Below are 20637 nucleotides of genomic sequence, written 5' to 3'. Positions count from 1 at the left end.
ATACAAAATAAAAAGTATAAATAATTTATGTGGGAAGAACGAAGGAAGAATTTTAGTGCGTGTTTCGTTGCCTTTTGAGACCAACTTAACACTATAGTCTAAAAAAAAAAAAAAAAAAAAAAAAAAAAACTTAACACTATAGTCTCAATTTTATTTTATTTTATTTTTTTTGTCATATGAGATCCATTTATAGATAAAATAAGTCACATTGGACTAAACAAAAGGTGAATGTAATGCCCAGATATTTTAAATTATGTTTAATAAATAAATAAACAAAAAGTAATTTTTTTTTATTTTTTTGTGAAATACTACTTTATTTTAAATGCAGGTACTAAATGTAATTAATTTTGGGAGGATTATTATTTTTCCATAATACGAAAAAGATGGGTGGGTTGAGCTAATCCGACGATATCACATGCTGAATATTAAGAAATTAATTATTTTAATTTTTATAATTAAATTGTATTACTAATATAATTGGAATAATTGCTGATTATTTATTTATTTTTTTCAGGATGTGATCCTAACCGATATATAATTACTACTTATTAATTTTGTTTAATGTATGCATAGTTATAATTAAGCATTCTATTGTCTTAAATTTATAGATTGAGCTTTAATAATAATAATAATAAGTTATATGATAAACTCAGTTTACTATTTATTAATTAGTTGACTCTATTTGGTAAACTTTTGCTTTACATAATAATTCACAACGTGGTCATTCAAAAATATAAACAAGATCATCACGTGCATTACACATATATGTTGATTTTGTGATATGAATTTATTTATTATTATTATTATTATTATTATCACGTGTTTTACACATATCTATCAACTTTAAATTTTTACCATTTCCAATATACATGGTAATTAATCTGTTTTATATTGGTGGATTAATTTATTTATAGAATTTAGAAGTCCGATTAAATTCCATGAATGTCACACAAAAATTGCAGGCGGCTGCTCTGCTGCCTTCTAGAAAACAATAAAGAAATTTAACAAACTTCACTTTAGTTTTGGTACATCGTCCAAATACGTAAATTTTATTTCATATTGTCACATCGGCTAATTTTTTTATTCACACACAATTAATTATTGCCACTCACTCTAGCCATTGGAATAATTAGTTTAATTTAATTTAATCTATTGAAAATAATATAAAGCACATAAATATTCAAACTCCTAAATTTGACCACCGTTAGGTAACCACTCATTAGTCACAAGTACCGCCTCCTTCTCAGCTCCCTCCAAATTCCGCCGCCGGCCGCCGGCAAAATGACGAAACTACCCCTGGCTCCGCCGCTTCTCCTCCTCCACCTCTTCCTCTTCTCCTCACCTCTACTCGTCATTTCACAATTCTCCACCGGCGAACGGCAAACTCTGTTGAGACTCAAGAAGGCGTGGGGCGATCCTCCAACCCTACGATATTGGAACGCCTCCTCGTCGCCTTGCGATTGGCCGGAGATTCGCTGCGCCGGCGATGGCTCCGTCACCGGAGTGATTCTCAGGGATTACGGAATCGACGCCAGCATCCCCGACTTCATCGCTGATCTCCACAATTTAACCGTCCTCGACCTCTTCCTCAACCTCATCCCCGGGGATTTTCCGTCGGCGGTTTTGAACTGCTCCAAGCTTCAGATGCTCGACCTGTCGCAGAACTTGTTCGTAGGAAATATTCCGGAGGATATCGATCGGCTTGGAGAGCTTCAATACCTCGACCTCAGTTCGAACAACTTCACCGGAGATATACCTCCAACGATCGGAAATTTATCGCAGCTACGAACTCTGTCTCTCCACAGTAACATGTTCAACGGAAGCTATCCTAAGGAGATTTCGAATCTGGCGAACCTCGAAATTCTGCTTATGGCATACAACGGCTTCTCGCCGGCGATTATACCGCCGGAGTTTGGAAAATTGAAGAACATCAAGTATCTATGGATTAAGCAAGCTAACGTCTACGGCGCACTACCTGATATCTTCTCAAATTTCTCGAGTCTCGAGCATCTGGACTTATCGTTGAATCAAATTGAAGGAGAAATTCCGAGCAATCTGTTCCTGCTGAAGAATTTGAGTAAGGTTTACTTGTTTAACAATCAGTTTTCTGGTCCCATTCCTCAGGAGATTCAATCATTCAAAATTGTTGAAATCGATCTTTCCAAAAACAACTTAACTGGTAGAATACCTGAGGATTTTGGGAAGTTGAACAATCTGGAGGTGCTCAGTCTGTTCGCAAATCGATTGAATGGAGAAATTCCTCCATCAATCGGATTAATCCCAAGCCTGAGGAATCTGAGGATCTTCATGAATAACTTGAGTGGAACATTGCCTCCTGAAATGGGGAATCACTCAAGGCTAGAAGCCTTCGAAGTTTCCGACAACCAATTCACCGGAACCTTGCCGGAGAATTTGTGCGCCGGTAAGGCTCTGTTTGGTGTGATAGCTTTTAACAACAATTTAACCGGTGGAATTCCAAAATCCCTTGGAGATTGCCAAACGCTTTTCTCGTTGCAGCTCTACAGAAATGAGTTATCCGGCGAGATACCACCGGGCATTTGGTCTGTTCCGAACATAACTAGTTTGATGCTTAGCAACAACTCCTTCTCCGGCGTGCTCCCGAGCAGAGTTGCTTGGAATTTGACTCGTGTAGAGATCAGTAACAATGAGTTTAGAGGTGAAATTCCTCAAGGGATATCGACTTGGTCGAAATTGGTCGTGTTTAAGGCAAGCGAAAACATATTTTCGGGTCGAATTCCAGAAGGTTTAACCAGCCTTCAAGAGCTTACAACTTTAGCTCTTGATGGGAATTCTCTATCTGGTGAACTTCCCTCTGAAATAATCTCATGGAAATCTCTTAACAGTTTGAATCTTGCTAGGAATGAGCTGTCCGGTCCGATTCCAGTATCCTTCGCCTCGTTGCCGGACCTTACGGATCTCGACTTATCGCAGAACCAGCTCTCCGGGAAGATTCCTTCTCAGTTAGGCCATCTGAGGCTCACTGCTCTAAACCTTTCGACAAACAAGCTCTCGGGAAGAATCCCGGATGCATTCGACAACATGGCTTTCGAAAACAGCTTCTTGAATAACTCGAATCTCTGTGCCGCGAACCTATATTCTGTTCTTCACAGTTGTGATTTAAGCTCAAGGGGAAGTAAGAGGATGTCGCCGGGGATTCTTGCTCTGATCATAATCCTTGCAGTGGCTCTTCTTGCAGTCGTGATTTTTATGGCGCAGTGTATGGTCAGAGACTACCGAAGGAAGAAACTCGACTGCGATCTTGCGACGTGGAAGCTGACCTCATTCCAGAGATTGGATTTCACTGAGGCGAACATACTGTCGAGCTTAGTCGAGGGTAACATGATAGGCAGCGGCGGATCGGGTAAGGTGTATAAGATCCCGGTTGACCGGGGAGGACAATATGTTGCAGTGAAGAGGATTAGTACCGGTGAGAAGCAAATGGATTGCATGCTCGAGAAAGCCTTTCTTGCGGAGATTCAGACGCTCGGCTCGGTTCGCCACTCGAACATTGTGAAGCTGTTGTGCTGCATCTCTAGCGGGGATTCGAAGCTGCTCGTGTACGAATACATGGAGAATCTGAGTCTTGACATATGGCTTCATGGGAAGAGGAGGAAGGGGTTGTTGTACGGTGGCGATTTGGTCGGGGAGGTTGTGCTGGATTGGGCGGTGAGGTTGAGGATTGCGATCGGGGCTGCGCAGGGGCTTTGCTACATGCACCACGACTGCGCGCCGGCAATTGTCCACCGGGACGTGAAGTCGAGCAACATATTGTTGGACTGCGATTTCAAGGCGAAGATTGCGGATTTTGGACTAGCCAAGAGTTTGGTGAAGAAGGGGGAGAACACCATGTCCGCCATTGCTGGCTCCTTCGGCTACATTGCACCAGGTAACATAATAAGCTTTTGGTTGGTTTTGCCATGTTCTACTAATTTATTTGAATTACACACCTCAACTTGGGAACGCATCTATAATATCGTATGGAGATTAAATTCTGACCACCTTGCTATATAAATCCTTTAAAGAGTCTACAAAAGATACTTCTTTTGAAATTGCTTAGTTGTTTATTATGGATATATGTGTGAATATGAATATATATATATAAAGAGAGAAGGGGGGGTTATATCGATATAATTTGACCTATTTTTATCTAGGAAAAACCCACAAAATTTGATGTTAGCATGTAACGAGAAACTTCATTGTGTAAGGTAGGAGGGGTTTAGTTACCCTACCTCTAGTGTACTGTGTCCCTCTTATACCGACCAATCACTATCCGCCATATGTATTTAAATTTTTTATTTTATTAATTTATTTTGTTTTAAAATACACATGACAAGATGATGATAATTTATTTTATTAATTTATTTTGTTTTATTAAAATACATTGGAGTAGAGTAACTGAACCAGATAAGAGTGACGTATTGTAAACAATTGTCGAGTTAAGTGTGGTAGGATGACCGGTGACCATGAGATCACTATTATTTCAAATTTTGTCGATATCTTCTTGATCGAGTCTGTTATATAAAACTTGCCTTTTATAACTTGTCTAACTATTTAGCGAATACCATACTAGATAAAAAAATTTCAATACGAACTAAAACCATATAATAGCCAAATGATTCTCATATTTCTAATTTTATGTAGTGCTAATATCAATTATAATATATTGAATATATAATTATTATACGTCAGTTCATATATTGTATTTATATATTAAGTGCGCTGTCAACACAATACGGCCGCAGCCTATAATTATCTGCAAGAAACCATATTTACTTTAGATGATTATATATATATATATATATATGATTCTTATTTAGGTTATGCTCTTTTATGCACTGAATTATGCAAACCTTTAGCCAACCATGTAAAGCTAAAACTAATCCATGCAACATTATTACAGAGTACGCCTATACAAACAAAGTGAACGAGAAAGTCGACGTGTACAGCTTCGGGGTTGTGCTATTAGAGCTAGTGACGGGGAAAGAACCCCATTACGGCGACGAACACTCAAGCCTTGCCGAGTGGACATGGAAGCACTACGGACAGGAAAAGCCAATGGTGGAAGCACTCGACGAGGATATCAAAGAACCACAATATATAGAAGAAATGCTTACGGTCCTAAAACTAGGGATGATGTGCACGAGCCCGCTTCCTACAAGCCGGCCCACAATGAAAGAGGCTCTGCAGGTCCTTCAGAGGTGCAGATCCCTTGAAGGAGACGAGCAGAAGGTCGGGAAAGTGGGCGATGTCTCGCCACTCCTCGGTACAGATAAGTATATTTCGAGCTATAGGTGTAGTTCTAAGAAGATGATGGAATGTAGTGAGAGTAGTTTGGTTAGTCTGGTGTAATACTAGTAGAGCATATAGACATAGTTGCTACAGGGTGGGCTAAAGGGGACTTCATATATATATATATATATATATAACATTTATAGATACTGCCTATTTATATCTTAGTGTGTTTTTGCTATAAGCTAGGCACAATAAAACATCCTTTCTTTCTTTAGACTTTTACTAGCTGCACTTGATCTTGCACTATTTGTCGAAAACTAACACTGCACACGATTAAATCAAACATCTATTTTTCCATTCTAAATGTCACAACAATCACCTATTTAAATTTCATCAGACACTATTCTAATCACTATTAGTCAAAAAATTTCACTTGGATTAAATTAAACATCTATTTTTCATTCAAAATATCACAACAATCACCCATTTAAATCTAATCGAACACTATTCTAATTCAAATATTTACTATTCCCGAACCCCAAATCTAAATCCAAATCCAAAACATAGAGGAACACACAATTTTGGTAGTGTCTATCCAACATTTAAATCACCACATTACACATCTAAAATTTAGATGCAGCCATAAGTGTATTGAAAAAAAAATAAAAAATGCAGCTTTTAAACTAAGTAGAGCAAAATTAAAAAGAACAGAGCATGGGGCAAGCCTTAACAGCAACGCTCTGCCAAGAGCCAAACGAGAGTTCACATATTCGACATGTCCAAACATTAAAAAAAATAAAAAAAAAGAAGCCATGCTGCTTTACTTGCATCGAAAAATATATAGCAAGAACATCATCTCACGGTGTCTTTTAGCATATGCACACATAGAAAAGAAACAATAAAGAAGAGAAGGGGATTTACCAAAATTGACCACTTCAAATGAGAAGAGAATTGTGGAACGAAAGACCCAAGACCGCACCAGAATGCACAAGGAGTTCAATCTGCCTACAAAATATTCGGAAGCTGGGAGTCCAATCTTTGTTGCAACTCCTTTACTTTTACTGAAAGCTCAGACTTCTGCTCCTTGTAGCTCTGCAGCAGGTAATCTTTTCCTTGAATCAGTTCTTTCAACTCGCTAACTTCTCTTTTCAACTGCTCGATCTTTTCTCCTCTCGCTTTTTCGGAAGGTTCGAACCTTTCAAGTTCTGGGTATCCATTTGCATGACCATTCATCCCCTCAGCAGACCAGACAGGAACTGTTGGAAGCTTCTCACTTGAGTTAATATGCCCCACGCAATGATCTGCAATTGCCTTTCTTAATCTCTGAATTTCTCGCTCTGAATCAAACAAATCCCGGTTTGTTGCGTCAAGTAGAGATTGAAGATGGGTGGAGTGAGAAAGCTGGTTGCTGAGAGAGTTTTGGAGTTCGGCAATTTGATCTTGCATTTCCAGGATCATGTCATCCCTTCTCTTCAATTGCTGCCTCAACTTTTGTATGAATTCTCTCTTGCTGAAAATGTCAGAGCCTGATTCCGAAACACATGGAGAGTCGGAGCTGTTTGACTGGTGAAAGGGTTTTTGTGGCAGCTCGAGGCGATCAGGAGAAGATGACCACATCACACCATTCTCTTTTTTGAAGTCGGGATTGGGAACAGTCACCAGGGGAAGAACCATTTCAGGTTCCGATGCCATTTGTCCGTTGCAGTGCTGTTTGATTTCTACAACATTCCTGGATCCTGTTCGGTGGGCATAATAGCAGAAAACATATAATAATAAAAAACGAAAAAAATATCAGTTCAATTTCTTACAGGGCAAAATATTGCAGTCAGTGTGTAAAACAATTCATCAGGTAATAAACAAACCTGTATAATGACTACGGAAACCATCTTCATTTTGGGTAAAGCAAAAGCCATCTGAATGCAAATGGCAGTTCCCCGACTTCTTCTGATCAGCAGATTTTTTATTTACTGCAATTACAAGCAGCAAATTTCAAATAGTATATAGAAAATTCCAGATTACACGACATCAACAGGCATTGCACACCTCTTAGACTTTGACTGCTGTTGTCCTGTTGTTTAGAATCAAACACCTGCTTAAGTTTATAACCCAGGCGAAATGACAGTGTACTCAACAGAGCACCCCCTGCAATGAGGATCCAGTTTGGACCCTCCGCCTGAAGATTTCTGGACCTCTTAGGTGCCTCGTTGGTTCGTGGTTGCATTTTGAAAACTGTTGAATTCTTGGACCAAAATATGCTATTGCATGCAAGCGGTGCCTGTGTTTGAAAATATTCACCTAGTATGTAACATGAAAAAGATTTATACAGTTATTCAGAAAATGAAATTACTCATAGATAGAGCACTTTGGTCTTTTGCCGAGCACACCTTCCTTTTACCGACAAAAAATAACTAATTGATATATGCAAACTTTTATACATACTCAATCTTTGATCAGAAAATTGCTATAATATGTATTTTGATTCAAAGGGGTAATTAACCTCAGTTTGTTTAACATTAAAAATTAATAGCCTGTTCAAATTGCAGCCACATAACCAAATTGAACCATAAATCCAAATTCATATTGCTTCAGCCATGAAAAACCAGTATTGTCATACCATCAAGAAACAATTATCAAAACATATAGTTTCAAGCAATATTATACTATAACATCAAATTAAAGAATACATTTATCCATAAGAAGACATGGTGCGGGGGTACCAAAAACAAAATGATAGAAGAAAATCTGCCCGGACATGATTTTTTTCTCCTTCAAAAGAGCTTCAATGAATGAAATCACAGTTGGTACACAAGGAATTTGTATTGACACCTTAATTTTCCTTTCCTTCCCATACAAAATCATCCTTAAGGAACAGACAAAAAAAAAATGCAATAGACTACAATTACTACACAAAACATAATAAAACAAGAAAGCATAATGTAGTCCCGGAAACACATCCTTGATCTTTTTAGATAGATATGTTTATTTCTTAGAGATTCAAGACATAGTATCAGAACATTCAGCCGTTTATAAATATTTCTTACACATTTTCTGACATATCTATTTCAATAGCATTTCAGTGAATTTTTCACCGAAATAACTAGAAATCCAAATTGCCGAACAAGATCCTGGATGAAAACATTTCCAAACTTCTACTCCAAATTAAGAAGGAAATGCGCCTAAATCGTATCTCCTAACTCCGTTTTATCTACATAGCTTCAAAGTATATGATCTTCAATCCTGTCCTTACCAAATAGCACGCATATCCACAGTTCATTCACGCAAACAATCACCTCCGATTGAGGTCTGTAATGCGAAAACCTAATTCGATCATATTTCTATATATATATTGAAAATGATAATAACAATGAAGCATCGAAAAAACATAAGTCACCCCAATAATCACACAAAAAAAAAACGCGAATCAGTTAATCGGGGAGTCATGGAGAACGACGATACCACGCTTCTGGCGAAGCTCAGATGACCGCCATTCCAGCTCACAGCCAAATTTGACGAGAAGTCATTCCAATGGCCGAGAATTAAATGACGCTACAAAACAGTGGTCCAACAACAACAATCCAACGACGACGGCGTTGCAACTCTACGCCGGCGGCGGCAACGGCGAAGCGGATGGACGGGGAACAACCGAATGGAAGGAATTGGTAAAATGATATATTAGGGCTTTACACTTTCCCTTTTCCATTTTTGTCAGCACACTCCTCTAAACCTTTTCCAACCACGTGACCCATTTTCGTTTTTATCTTATAATAATTTATTTATTTTTGGTTGTTCGGATGTTTTCAAAATTTTACTTTTTTCTTTTTATTTGTTTAATTTTTTTTAGAAAATAATATTTTAATTATATTAGATAATTAAAAGTATTGTAAATATAATTAAAAATAATAATGTTATTTCTATTCATCTCCATTTTTTTTTGGTATGTAGCAGTTTTAAAATGATTATTTTATAATTTTTGATTAAATAAATATGTATAAACAGTATATTGTTATGATACATTTATGTATGTTCGCAAATAAAAGGTAATAATATTTAAGTTGTTAATAATAGTAAATTTAAAAATATTATAATTTAAAAATTATGTGATTTAATAGAGAGAAAAATATATATTTTATTTTTTTTTTTTGGATGATGTGAGGGAATAAAGTTTGGGGTAAATATTAAGTATAATTAATTATTTTTTATTTTGGAAATATTGTAGTGGTGTTTGGGATATACAAAAAAGAAATGTTGAAGCTATTTGGAATGGAGGGAGTATTTTATTATTTTCAATATAATCAATAGTACGGATAGTTTTACAATAAATAAAATATATTTTATTAAAAAAATTTAGAATATATATTTAAATATTTTCTCCATTCCCCAAAATTAATTACACTTCCTTAAGTATTTGAAAAAAATATATCGCAATAAAAGATATATGGTATTATTTCGTAAAAGAAATATATATATATCATACAAGTAAATAAAATAAAACTTTTATTTATTTATAATTAATATAAAATAATTTTATAAAATATACAAAATTTTAAATAAAAATAAAAATATTTATTTTATTAAGAGAACATGTAAATAAAAAAGTTTTGAATAGACTTATATACCCTAACTTTTATTCTTTTTTTTTTAATTTTTTTTAGACATTAGAGAAAAATGAAATATATATATTCTCAAATTCGATTTATCTATTTTCATTTGTTGTTTATATTTCTTTTTATTTGTACTAAGGGTGTGTTTGTTTGGGGATTCTCCCCCAAATACATTATTCATCCTATTTTTCTTTCAAAAAAATATCAAATCAAATATCTATTTTTTATTTTTTATATTATACTAAAAATTAATTTTGCATTCAAAACATCACATCAACACTTATGTATATAACATCGTACTACTATTCAAATTCAAAATTTTTACTATTCAAATCTCAACTCAAAATTCAAACTTCCAAACAAACCCACCCTAAACACATTATTGGATTTTGTTCGTTATAACACAAATTTTTTTATGAATATTAATAATAATAAAAAAGAATATATACATATATTATATAATATAAATAATATATATTATACTTTCTTATAAGTTATTAATAATTTAATTTAAACTATTAATTTTATATTTTACATTAAAAAATAATAAATTTCAAATTAAAATACAAATAACAATTTGGTAGAATCTTTTCCAAATTAAGAATGGGAATCTGGGAGGAAGCCGATGGCGACCCGCCAAAATGGATAGACAGTCTCAGCCACTCCGGGGAGGTCGGGACCCAATTTCACATACACCGCAAAAGGAGCGGATTACTCGGGACTGAGACTCCTGGAGTTTCTGACAATTTACTCCACGAGGAAATATTCCCTGCCACGTGTAATGACGCTGTAGGATCCTTTTATGAAAATATGAAATGCTCACTCCGTTTCAAATTCAATGAACAATTATATTATTATTGTTTTATTATTTTCAATGAATTAAAACATAATGAGATATTAATTAATAGGAGTCGGTAAGATAATTATGATATTTTCATTCTTATATATAAAATTAATATTTTATAAAAATTATAACTATTTTAATATTTGCATATGAATTATTTATTGAATATATAAAAATAATAGAAAATAATTTGAATTGAGACATAAAAAAATATAAAATTATTTATTCAGGCAAAAATGAAAACATTACAATTGGTAAATATTTTATTTAAAATATTAAATAAAAGACAGTTTTAACGTTCAAAACATCAAATTTATACTCTTTGTCCGTAACAAAGTATCAATTTTTTCATTTTAGTCTGTTCTATAACAAAATATTCATTTTTTTTGTAATGGTACTATTTACTTACGTAACATTACACATACTCTTACAGATTATAATATATTATACAAATGTCATTACATTTATATCATACAATACTAATAAGTTATTTTAGTCATTTATATTTTATTCTTACTATATCACAATATAATACTAATATTTCTGAAACCCAACAAAAAACAAATTGATACATAGTGATGGAACGGAGGGAGTAGTCAATTTTTCATTTCATTCGATAAATATTTTATTAGTGTTTAGGATATGTTTGTTTTGAAATTTTTACATATTATCTTTTATTCGTAAAATATTTTTCTTAAAAAAATAAAAAGAATAATTTTTAATACTAGGTTAAAATCTAATTTTATAGTTAATTAACATATTAATACTTATATATAAATATAAAATAACTATTCAAAATTAAAATTTTATTATTAAAATTTTAAATTCGAATTAAAAATTAAGATTATTTGATTTCAATTTAAAATTGAAAATTTAATTTAAATTGAAATTTCACATAACTATAGTTAATTTCAGCACATAACAACACAATATATAATCCGATTATATATATATTATGCATAGTTAACAATATATATTAACAATATGCATAATATACTTTTCTGGTTGAGTTTAATTTACAAGTATTAGATTCGACCGGAGGTTCACTATTCAGCGGCAGCTGCAGATTTCCACATTATCAATATATATATACACACACAATATACTTGCTTTAACAACAATTATATATTGTGTTTATTATTAGATAGTATTAGTCGAATTTAATTTACAAATTATTAAGTTCAACTATATATTTACCAAAACTTTATTAGAATAATATCGACTTATAGATTCTCGTATTATAAATAATAATAATAAAAAAATAAAATAAAAATGAAATACTATTATTTACTTGCATCTATTATGCAACATATTTAACATATCAGGTGTAGTATGTATACTGTGTGAAATGGAATATCTAGCAATATACAATATTATATTATGTATTTGGAAAATCATTTTGAGAACAAAAATTGTAAATTTAGTGCAAAATATTCATTATCTTTTATAAAATATTAAGTAATATTATACTATCTTGTATTTTTTATTGAAAGCATTAAAAATTGTATAGTAATTGTTAACAAAAATGGAGCTCTATGCTTGATGTAAATCTGATTTTGATTTTTTTTTTCTTTTAATTCACTAAAGAATTGTTTATTTAAAATTTGATATGATGTAATTATGTTGTTGCTTGCTTAATTTTGGAAAGACATACTTTATTTATTATGGAATGTTCTTAAGAAGCATGATCTAAATTTACAACAATTATATTTAAATGGGATAGGTTAAATAAAAACAAAGGCAATGTTCTTTTTGTTAACTTTCTATTATTCAATTTCCGCTTGGTTATGTCTATAATATTAATTTAAGGTATTTTTTAATAAAATAAATATTTAACATAATATCATTATTATTGTTATTGATGTTCCACTTAATATTAACTTTGTGCCACTTTGAAAATAGTTGGATTTTTATTTTGAATGGTAGAATTTTATTTTATTTTTTAAATTTTGAATAGTTATTTAATATAATATAATATTTTATCTGTAAAATTTATTTTTGCTATAATACAAATAATAAACGTTTGATTTAATATTATTTCTTAAGGAAATATTTGATAAATAGAGAAAGTATTGAAGGAAAATTCAACCAAACACAACATAAGATAAAAATAAAATAAATAAAAGTAATATGACTGATTCTAGCTAGTAGTAAATAAAATATAAACTTTGAAAATCAAACAAACAGACCCTTAGCTCATTGAAATAACGGCAAATCCTATGGGTTTGCAATGGGAAGTTGACCAGAACCTTCTCGTGCATCAGACAGCGAACAGTAACAGGAAAAGAAATCGCTACAAAGTTTGTACACGGTTCCATGTTCAATCGCAAAACCAGTGACGCGAAAGCTGGGGGAGTTTTCTGCGGCGGATCCAAGCTACGAGTGAAGCTGCGCTGCTTGTTTTTCTTTTTGGATTCTGAAAATCTCTAATTTCTTGATTTTTAAACTAGACAATTAACCCTGAGATCAAGCTGTGCGGGGAGATTCGAGGCTTTTTTGTATTGCTAGTTTTGTTGTTCGCCGACAAGGATTCAGGGAAGTTTACGTTTGGAGAAGGGTATGGGTTCGCCGAGCAATTACGAGACGAAGCTGGTGGAAGGGGAATTCGGATACGTTCTCGAAGATGTGCCTCATTTAACCGATTACATCTCCGATCTTCCGGTGAGTTGCTTTTTCTCGCATCATCTGGACACTTTGTATCTGTGGTTTCCGCGTGGTTTGCTTTGCAGAGTGTGTTTGTATGTGGATATCACGTTGTTGTTTTATGATCGTGAGCTTTGTGTGATGCCTTTTTTCGTGTGTTTGTTTGATGCGGGCTGTTATATAAAGTGTTTGCGATATCTCCAACATTGTTTTGTCGTTTCTTGTCATGTTTGGTTATGCGACTGCGTTTTCACTAATTTTGCCACGATGTTTTAGATTTGGGAAGCAGGTTGTTATAATTTAGTTTTATTTTGTAAACTTTAAAATAATTAATTTACAGTAAGAACATTATCCATTCTTTAGCCATGCTAATCTTTTACATTAATAATGCATCCCTTTAGCCTTTCTGTCTGCCTAATGTTAGGCCACAGCATTTCTGGTTGTCCAGCTACACTTGTTAGCAGTTTTTATTAGTATTGATTGTGACTTCATTCGTACCAACTTGCCATAGGTGATTCATGATCAATTGATCATTGTTGATCTATGATTTCTGCACGTGCCACCTCTCAGCAACCAGTGCCTGTATTGATTTTCTCATAGTTATCGTCACAATAATGGGTGATGACTGTGATGCTGCTCAATACAAGGAAAATGTTAATAGCCCACTTGCTATGCAGTGTTTGAGCTGAATATTTTGTCCATTTTGTTGTCCAAGTCGAGCATGCAGCAAGTGTTTGAAATCTATTTAATGTGTGTTTGTTTCTTGATTAGAAAATGGGTGGATGAAGTTTCTTCCTTTGTGTATGGCTTGTTGGTAGTGCTTTCTTTATAAGCCATTCAAAATTTTGATGCACTTTATATTAAGTTTACTCATCCCAGTGTATTATGTTTTTGGCAGACCTATCCAAATCCACTTCGCTCCAATCCTGCATATTCTGTTGTCAAGTGAGTTTTTCTTCTATTTTGTTTTACATTGCTTCCATTTAAAGAAGTTTTGCAATGACATATTACTCTAAAATGCCTGTTAATACATTGCAACTTTGCTTCTGAATTCAGGCAGTACTTTGTTGACATGGATGATAGCGTTCCCCAAAAGGTAGTTTATACTTTTCCCCCTGTCATTTGCCTACCAGGGTCATGTGTCAGATTAGCATTTGAATCGCAGTTGAACTGAATGCCATTCAAAGTGATGTTACTGATCATGGTAGATGTCATAGTAGAAATATTACATTTGAATGTCTATAGGTCAAGATGGAGCCACAATTCTTTGACTTTGGTCTTGCTAGCCAGTAACTTGCTCTGTTTAGAATTCAACATTTTTAGATGGTGCTTTTATGCACTTTTCCACATTGTCTTATCATCTTATGTTTTAACTTGGATTTGGTAACTGAAACAGATTTCTGTGCTTTATTTGTAGACATGGCCTACAAAATACTTATAATTGACAGTTTGATTACAGATTGTTGTTCACAAGGATACTCCAAGGGGGACACATTTTCGGCGCGCTGGTCCTCGCCAGAAGGTCCACATTTGTGGTTCTCTTGTTAGGTGTTGGGATGTTGGTCAGTTTTTGGTTAAATTTTATATCACATGTGTGCAGGTCTATTTTTCCTCAGATGAAGTTCATGCTTGCATTGTTACGTGTGGTGGTTTGTGCCCGGGGCTAAACACTGTGATCAGGGAAATTATTCATAGCCTTGATTATATGTATGGGGTCAACAAAGTCCTTGGGATTGAAGTAAGTTGGTTGATCATTCAATATATATGTTGTTGTGATATTTACTATCTTCAGAAAGTGTCTGGCCCATATGCATCTATTCTGCAATTGCTGTATTTCTTGACACCTGCATTTGCTGTGTGACGTATCATAATACTCCAATGTTCTTCTATGCAGTTTTGTTTATGAGGTTAATGTCATTACCAAATGACATAAAATTAGACACCTAATGGGTGTGTATTTTTTCTAGGGTGGCTATAGGGGTTTTTATGCAAAGAATACCATTACCCTGACACCAAAGCTTGTAAATGACATACATAAGCGTGGTGGTACAATCTTGGGAACATCTCGCGGTGGCCATGATACCACGAAGATTGTTGACAGCATTCAGGACCGTGGAATCAATCAGGTAGGTTAAAGATTGCATTTAAATCTGTAGGCTTCTTCTACACCCGTTTTCAAGAATTTTCATTGTATCTAGCATTTATATAGACTATTTTGTCATGTAAAACATGCATTTGTTTCTGAGAAGTATTTTTGTTGAGTCAGGTTTACATAATTGGGGGAGATGGCACCCAGAAAGGAGCTACTGTAATCTATGAGGTATTCTTTTATAGGAAATAAAAGTGCCTTCTGGCTTCATGAAATGACTTTGCAATAGGATTACTTGCTTCAGCAACTCCTAGATGCTGTTTTATTTTTATTTTTTATTATCCTAGGTTCTCTACTGTGTTACACATGATGCTTCAATGATCCCAGGTAATTATGTTTAGTTCTTTTTTCAGTAGAGTTAAGCCATCCTCTAGATTATCCTATCATTTTGATACTGTTGCTAGATGGGACACAATCACTTTAGCTGTAAAATTTCTTGACAAACATGTCTTGAGTGATTCTTTGCTTGTATTATGTGAAAATAACATGGTTAGGCGCTGTTTGATTTTCATATCTCGTAGCAAATATTGGCTTTGAAGGACATGGTTCTTTAGAGCAATAACTTTGTATCCCGAGACAATTGACTTTGTATTACCTCTACCTTTTTGTTATGTAGGAAATCAGAAAGCGTGGTCTTAAGGTTGCTGTTGCTGGAATCCCCAAGACAATTGACAATGATATCCCGGTATCTCACGTCTATTGGGTGGATTTCTTTGTTTTCTTGGGCTCCTCTTATTGACTTGTGTAATGTCCATTCATGTGGTTAAGAAAAGCAATCCTGTTAGCAGTTTAGGCAGATCATATCTGCCTCAGAAGTCTACTAATAATTATTTGGCATTTAACACATGTTTATGCAATTGCCCAAGTATAAAGTATTCTGTGGAACTCATTTTGCTGTCTCTTTAAAAGTTTCTGGTGAATGGATCACCCCATTAGCTTGTATGCATTTTTTTCTCTGTGTTTATATGATTTATTTTGATTTTTAACATCTTACTTATTATCTGGTTTCTATTACCAGGTCATTGACAAGTCATTTGGTTTTGATACCGCTGTAGAGGAAGCTCAACGTGCCATAAATGCTGCACATGTGGAAGCTGAGAGTGCAGAGAATGGGATTGGTGTAGTGAAACTGATGGGTCGCTACAGTGGTAACATAAATTTTCTCTCAACTTTCAAAAATATCTTGATTGTGAGTCCTGACCAAAAGAGCTTCTGGTTTCTGAGCCTTATATGTGCCTTGGGGTTTTCGTTATTAATATATTCTTAGCACATCTAACAATAAACTTTTTACCTTGTTTGAAAATCGGGATTTTGCCAGGAAATTAAACAAAGAAACTCATAGAGGCCTGATAAAATATGGGTTTAATCTTCTTGTAATTTTTCTATTTCTATTTTCAATTTTTTCATGCTAATACACACAGTTTCCTCTAAACATGTTGCAATCTTTTATGCAGGTTTTATAGCTATGTATGCTACGCTGGCTAGTCGAGACGTGGACTGCTGTTTGATACCAGAATCACCTTTTTATCTTGAAGGAAAAGGTGGACTTTTTGAATATATAGAGAAAAGGCTCAAAGAGAATGGCCATATGGTCCTTGTTATTGCCGAGGGAGCAGGGCAGGAACTTCTTGCAGGGAAAACTGAACAAGATGCTTCTGGGAACAAGCTTCTTCAAGATGTTGGGTTGTGGATTTCTCAAAGGATAAAGGTATGGACACATGTAACATTCTGTGATGAAAATTTTATTTTATTTTTATCTTTTATGATTTTGGTGGATTTAGATATATATATAATTGTTATTCTAATAAAGTGTGGAAAACTGGGGAGTGATGCAACAATGTGTTTTACAGTCAGAAGAACAAGAATGCTGACACATTCCTGTGACTGTTATGTTGTTTGTTCGTTTATATGTTGCCTTCTTGAAATTTACTGTTATAAGCAGCAGCTTGAAAGTTGGGATGGAAATGATCAATGCAAACCAAATTGTGGCTTGAATTAAACAGATTCCCAGTTTTTGGTAATTTAATATTTGACAAAGAAGTGAAAGACATTGTTACAGATAACAATGTAAGAATATGCATTTTTAGAATATGGATACTGTGTTGTAACTTCAAATATTTTTGAACCTTGAAAACTATAGACATTTTATTTCATGACACTACCCCTACCAAAGGAATACCAGTATTGTCTCTCTTCTTTGCTAAATTTAATCAAGCTTCATATTGGGAAGGACTGAGAATAACAAGCCTTTGATGTAGTGAATTTGAGAGGTTGGTTGTAGTCGAGTCTATTCTGTTGTTTTGAGTTGGTTATGGTGGAGGTTTCATTTCTTGAAAAGGCTAGTGAGCGGTGTCTAGCCCAATCACATTGTCCTTTCTTCTGCAATGATTATAAACTTTTGTTATCAGAATTTGGAAGGAAAATTATCTCAATTGTTCTTCAACATGGCTGCCTTTCTTTTCACAGGATCATTTTGCGAAGAAAAATAAAATGCCAATTACTCTAAAATATATAGGTAATTTCTTCATTCATACTGAATTGATTTCTTCCATGTTCCTTACAAATAAGGAAACTGACTTTACAGATTTTTGCAGATCCAACTTACATGATTCGAGCTATTCCGAGTAACGCGTCCGATAATGTGTACTGCACACTTCTTGCTCAGAGTACTGTCCATGGAGCGATGGCAGGATACACAGGCTTCACATGTGGGCTTGTCAATGGCAGGCATACATACATTCCCTTCAATGTAAGTGTTCATAATTTTAAGAAAACATTAAATGTTGCACTTCCTATTAAATTTCCTTTTCGGGTGCTGTTATGTTGATTTACCTCTGTTTCAAGCTACATCTAAAATAAGATTGCCAATAGAATAACTGGGATGGGGATGCTCTTGTTGCCTTCTGGACTAGATTTTTAATTTTTGATTTAGACAAGATTCAATTCTTCTCACTCTATCTGAGAGCATCCATTTACCCGAAACTGATCTGCTTAGACAACCTGAAGTTTTCTAAAATAGAGGTAACTTTAGATGCCTTTATATATCTTCATACTTACTTCCCCTGCTATTCTTCACATCCAATTTGTTGCCAAAATTCCTCCTGAGACACCAGGCCAAATTGCCTCTTACCCATCAACCCAACAACATAAATTTTGCCTTGTCCATTTTCTGTGTAGTTAAAGACATATCAATTATACTTTTTTTTTTTTTTTTTCTTACTGTGTTGAAAAGCTTTCGATTTTCCTGCTCTACGCTTGACGATCTGTGACAAATATTTCCATTTTCAGCGAATCATTGAAAGGCAAAACCAGGTTGTGATAACAGACAGGATGTGGGCGAGGCTTCTCTCGTCCACCAATCAACCAAGCTTCCTGGAACCAAGAGAGACTGAATCTGTAAAGGAGAATGGTGAGAACCCGGACGCCTGCGCAGATAACATAAAGGGTACTTGATTTCTCAATCACTCCTGTTTGCATGATTTCACCTCTTAAAATTTTATATGCTTCTGTCACAGTAAAGTTAAATTTGGTCGGGTCTTTGTGGTGAATAATCCTTGAGGTAACTTTTGTGTTAAAAAGATGCCTCAGCTGAATGACTGATTGTCGAACCCTTTTGATTTTGAGAATGCTCATACTGAAAGTTCCTTATATATGTATGTATGTATTACTTGCTGCTGCCGTTCCCGATTAGTTTTTATGTAAAGCTTCCAGAAAGTATACATATGACTTAATAATAATTTGGCTTTGAAGTAATTGGAAAAGGCAGATACTAGTTACTTGAAGTGATTATTTGCTTTGTGTCATTTCAGCATCTTTGATCATTTATATATATATATATATATATAGATATGTATTTATTATTATTATTATTATTATTATTATTTTCTATCTGCTTCCTGCTTCCTCGATTACCCCCTGTGATTTAAGTTCCCTATGTGATGTTTTACTTAATGAGTATCACTTTTTTGTGTGGATCTTTAATGTTAATATTCTCGAGGATAAGTTTGTCGACATGCAAATCATCTTATTTTATTTTGTTTCAACTTGATCCACTCTTGGGTGGTTCAAATTGAGTTTTGGTCTGAGTTATTTTATTTTATTTTCTTTCAACTTGATCCACCTTTGAGTAGTTCAAATTGAGTTTTGGTCGAGTTAATTTTGTTTTATTTGTTTCAACGTGATCCACTTTTGAGTTGTTTAAATTTTGAGCTTTGATCGAAGAATAGTAGCAACTACAAATTTTAACGTCAGACGAAATAAAAAAAGTTTAGCTGGTCGAACTTTAGGTTGTTTTTGTAAGCTGGCTCAGCACATAAATATTCTTAAACCTTTTCAAATTTAGTGGAGTGTTTTTTTTTTTTTTAATATTTTTTTTATCATAGTTCAGAAATGGGATGGATTCTTATAAACAAGCAATATTCAATAGAGAAGAAATTTTCTTTACCAAATTATGTATTTAGTGTGTTTGAGTCTAACTTGCTAGTCTAATTTTTATTTATTTTTACGATTTTTGGAACTCAGGTCGGTTAATTCTATGCAGATTAGGCCCACGCGAGTCACACTAGTCTTACTTATTATCATTTGATATATTTTAGGGTCGGATGTTTATTTTTGAAATTATGAGTTTGATGAAAGAAAAAATAAAGTAAAAAAGATTTTTCAAATACAATTCAACCTTAATTTAAACCATGAAATATCTTCAAATGGGCTCTCGGACATTTATTAGTTTTTGAAAGAGTTGGCAATAGATTCGTTTCGAGTTTGTGTCTGGTTGAATACTTTAATCGGATTAAATTATTCAACCTTAACTCAATCGGTTTATTATCGTGTCGGGTTCGTGTTGATCCGTTTATTATCGTGTCGGGTTCGGGTTGATTTGTGTTGATCCGTATACATAATTAAGTCGAATTTTTTGATTCAAATTAAATAATTTTTTTTGTTGTGTCGTCATGTTATGTTAGTTTTTATTAGTTTGAGCCTAAATTAGGTTGAATTATTTAAAACTGAACTTAGTTTAAATTAATTTATGAGAAAATTAATAAATTATGATTATTTTATCTATATAATAAATATATTAATCAATATTAATATATTATAATCGGGTTGTCGTGTCGGGTTCAAGTTGAGAGTTTCAACCCTAACCTGAG

At 33.8% G+C, this 20637-nt stretch overlaps 3 protein-coding genes across 4 annotated transcripts; 2 read left to right on the top strand and 1 right to left on the bottom strand.

Annotated features, from left to right (window-relative positions):
* Positions 1–1281: 1281 nt before the first annotated feature.
* On the top strand, positions 1282–5527 carry LOC127250398 (receptor-like protein kinase HSL1). The gene is made up of 2 exons (XM_051273676.1): positions 1282–3907; positions 4922–5527. Exons 1-2 carry the CDS (start codon positions 1282–1284, stop codon positions 5368–5370), a joined length of 3075 nt encoding a protein of 1024 aa, XP_051129633.1. The 3' UTR covers positions 5371–5527.
* A 424-nt stretch (positions 5528–5951) lies between these two features.
* Positions 5952–8954, bottom strand: LOC127250681 (uncharacterized). 2 transcript variants are annotated; one of them, XM_051274081.1, is made up of 4 exons: positions 8710–8954; positions 7297–7528; positions 7116–7220; positions 5952–6989 (listed from the first exon to the last, which is right to left on the bottom strand). In XM_051274081.1, exons 2-4 carry the CDS (start codon positions 7472–7474, stop codon positions 6259–6261), a joined length of 1014 nt encoding a protein of 337 aa, XP_051130038.1. In that variant the 5' UTR covers positions 7475–7528; positions 8710–8954; the 3' UTR covers positions 5952–6258. The 2 variants fall into 2 exon arrangements, with proteins under 2 accessions (XP_051130038.1, XP_051130037.1); XM_051274080.1 differs by having other exon boundaries at positions 7297–7548; positions 8710–8953.
* Positions 8955–12914: 3960 nt separating this feature from the next.
* Positions 12915–19243, top strand: LOC127250378 (ATP-dependent 6-phosphofructokinase 6-like). Its single transcript, XM_051273639.1, has 13 exons — positions 12915–13359; positions 14240–14286; positions 14398–14437; positions 14801–14863; positions 14942–15079; positions 15309–15467; positions 15608–15661; positions 16107–16175; positions 16509–16638; positions 16945–17198; positions 17957–18005; positions 18085–18239; positions 18779–19243. The coding sequence occupies exons 1-13, from the start codon at positions 13258–13260 to the stop codon at positions 18941–18943; spliced, it is 1425 nt and encodes a 474-aa protein (XP_051129596.1). The 5' UTR covers positions 12915–13257; the 3' UTR covers positions 18944–19243.
* The last annotated feature ends 1394 nt before the right edge of the window (positions 19244–20637 follow it).

This window comes from Andrographis paniculata, unplaced genomic scaffold (assembly GCF_009805555.1).
Source record: "Andrographis paniculata isolate CXL003 unplaced genomic scaffold, ASM980555v1 Contig37END, whole genome shotgun sequence".
Classification (NCBI taxonomy): domain Eukaryota; kingdom Viridiplantae; phylum Streptophyta; class Magnoliopsida; order Lamiales; family Acanthaceae; genus Andrographis; species Andrographis paniculata.
Note: the sequence above shows the minus strand (reverse complement) of the source record. Positions and strands in the feature narration are given on the sequence as shown.

What these genes read in the sequence shown, in the direction of transcription:
- LOC127250398 (XM_051273676.1), top strand. Translation starts at nt 1,282, where the DNA reads ATGACGAAACTACCCCTGGCTCCGCCGCTTCTCCTCCTCCACCTCTTC. An exon ending in CTTCGGCTACATTGCACCAG is followed by an intron (nt 3,908 to 4,921) that starts GTAACATAATAA and finishes ACATTATTACAG; the next exon opens with AGTACGCCTATACAAACAAA.
- LOC127250681 (XM_051274081.1), bottom strand. Translation starts at nt 7,474, where the DNA reads ATGCAACCACGAACCAACGAGGCACCTAAGAGGTCCAGAAATCTTCAG. An exon ending in CAGCAGTCAAAGTCTAAGAG is followed by an intron (nt 7,221 to 7,296) that starts GTGTGCAATGCC and finishes TTGTAATTGCAG; the next exon opens with TAAATAAAAAATCTGCTGAT. An exon ending in TTTCCGTAGTCATTATACAG is followed by an intron (nt 6,990 to 7,115) that starts GTTTGTTTATTA and finishes CCCACCGAACAG; the next exon opens with GATCCAGGAATGTTGTAGAA.
- LOC127250378 (XM_051273639.1), top strand. Translation starts at nt 13,258, where the DNA reads ATGGGTTCGCCGAGCAATTACGAGACGAAGCTGGTGGAAGGGGAATTC. An exon ending in ATTACATCTCCGATCTTCCG is followed by an intron (nt 13,360 to 14,239) that starts GTGAGTTGCTTT and finishes TGTTTTTGGCAG; the next exon opens with ACCTATCCAAATCCACTTCG. An exon ending in ATGATAGCGTTCCCCAAAAG is followed by an intron (nt 14,438 to 14,800) that starts GTAGTTTATACT and finishes GTTTGATTACAG; the next exon opens with ATTGTTGTTCACAAGGATAC.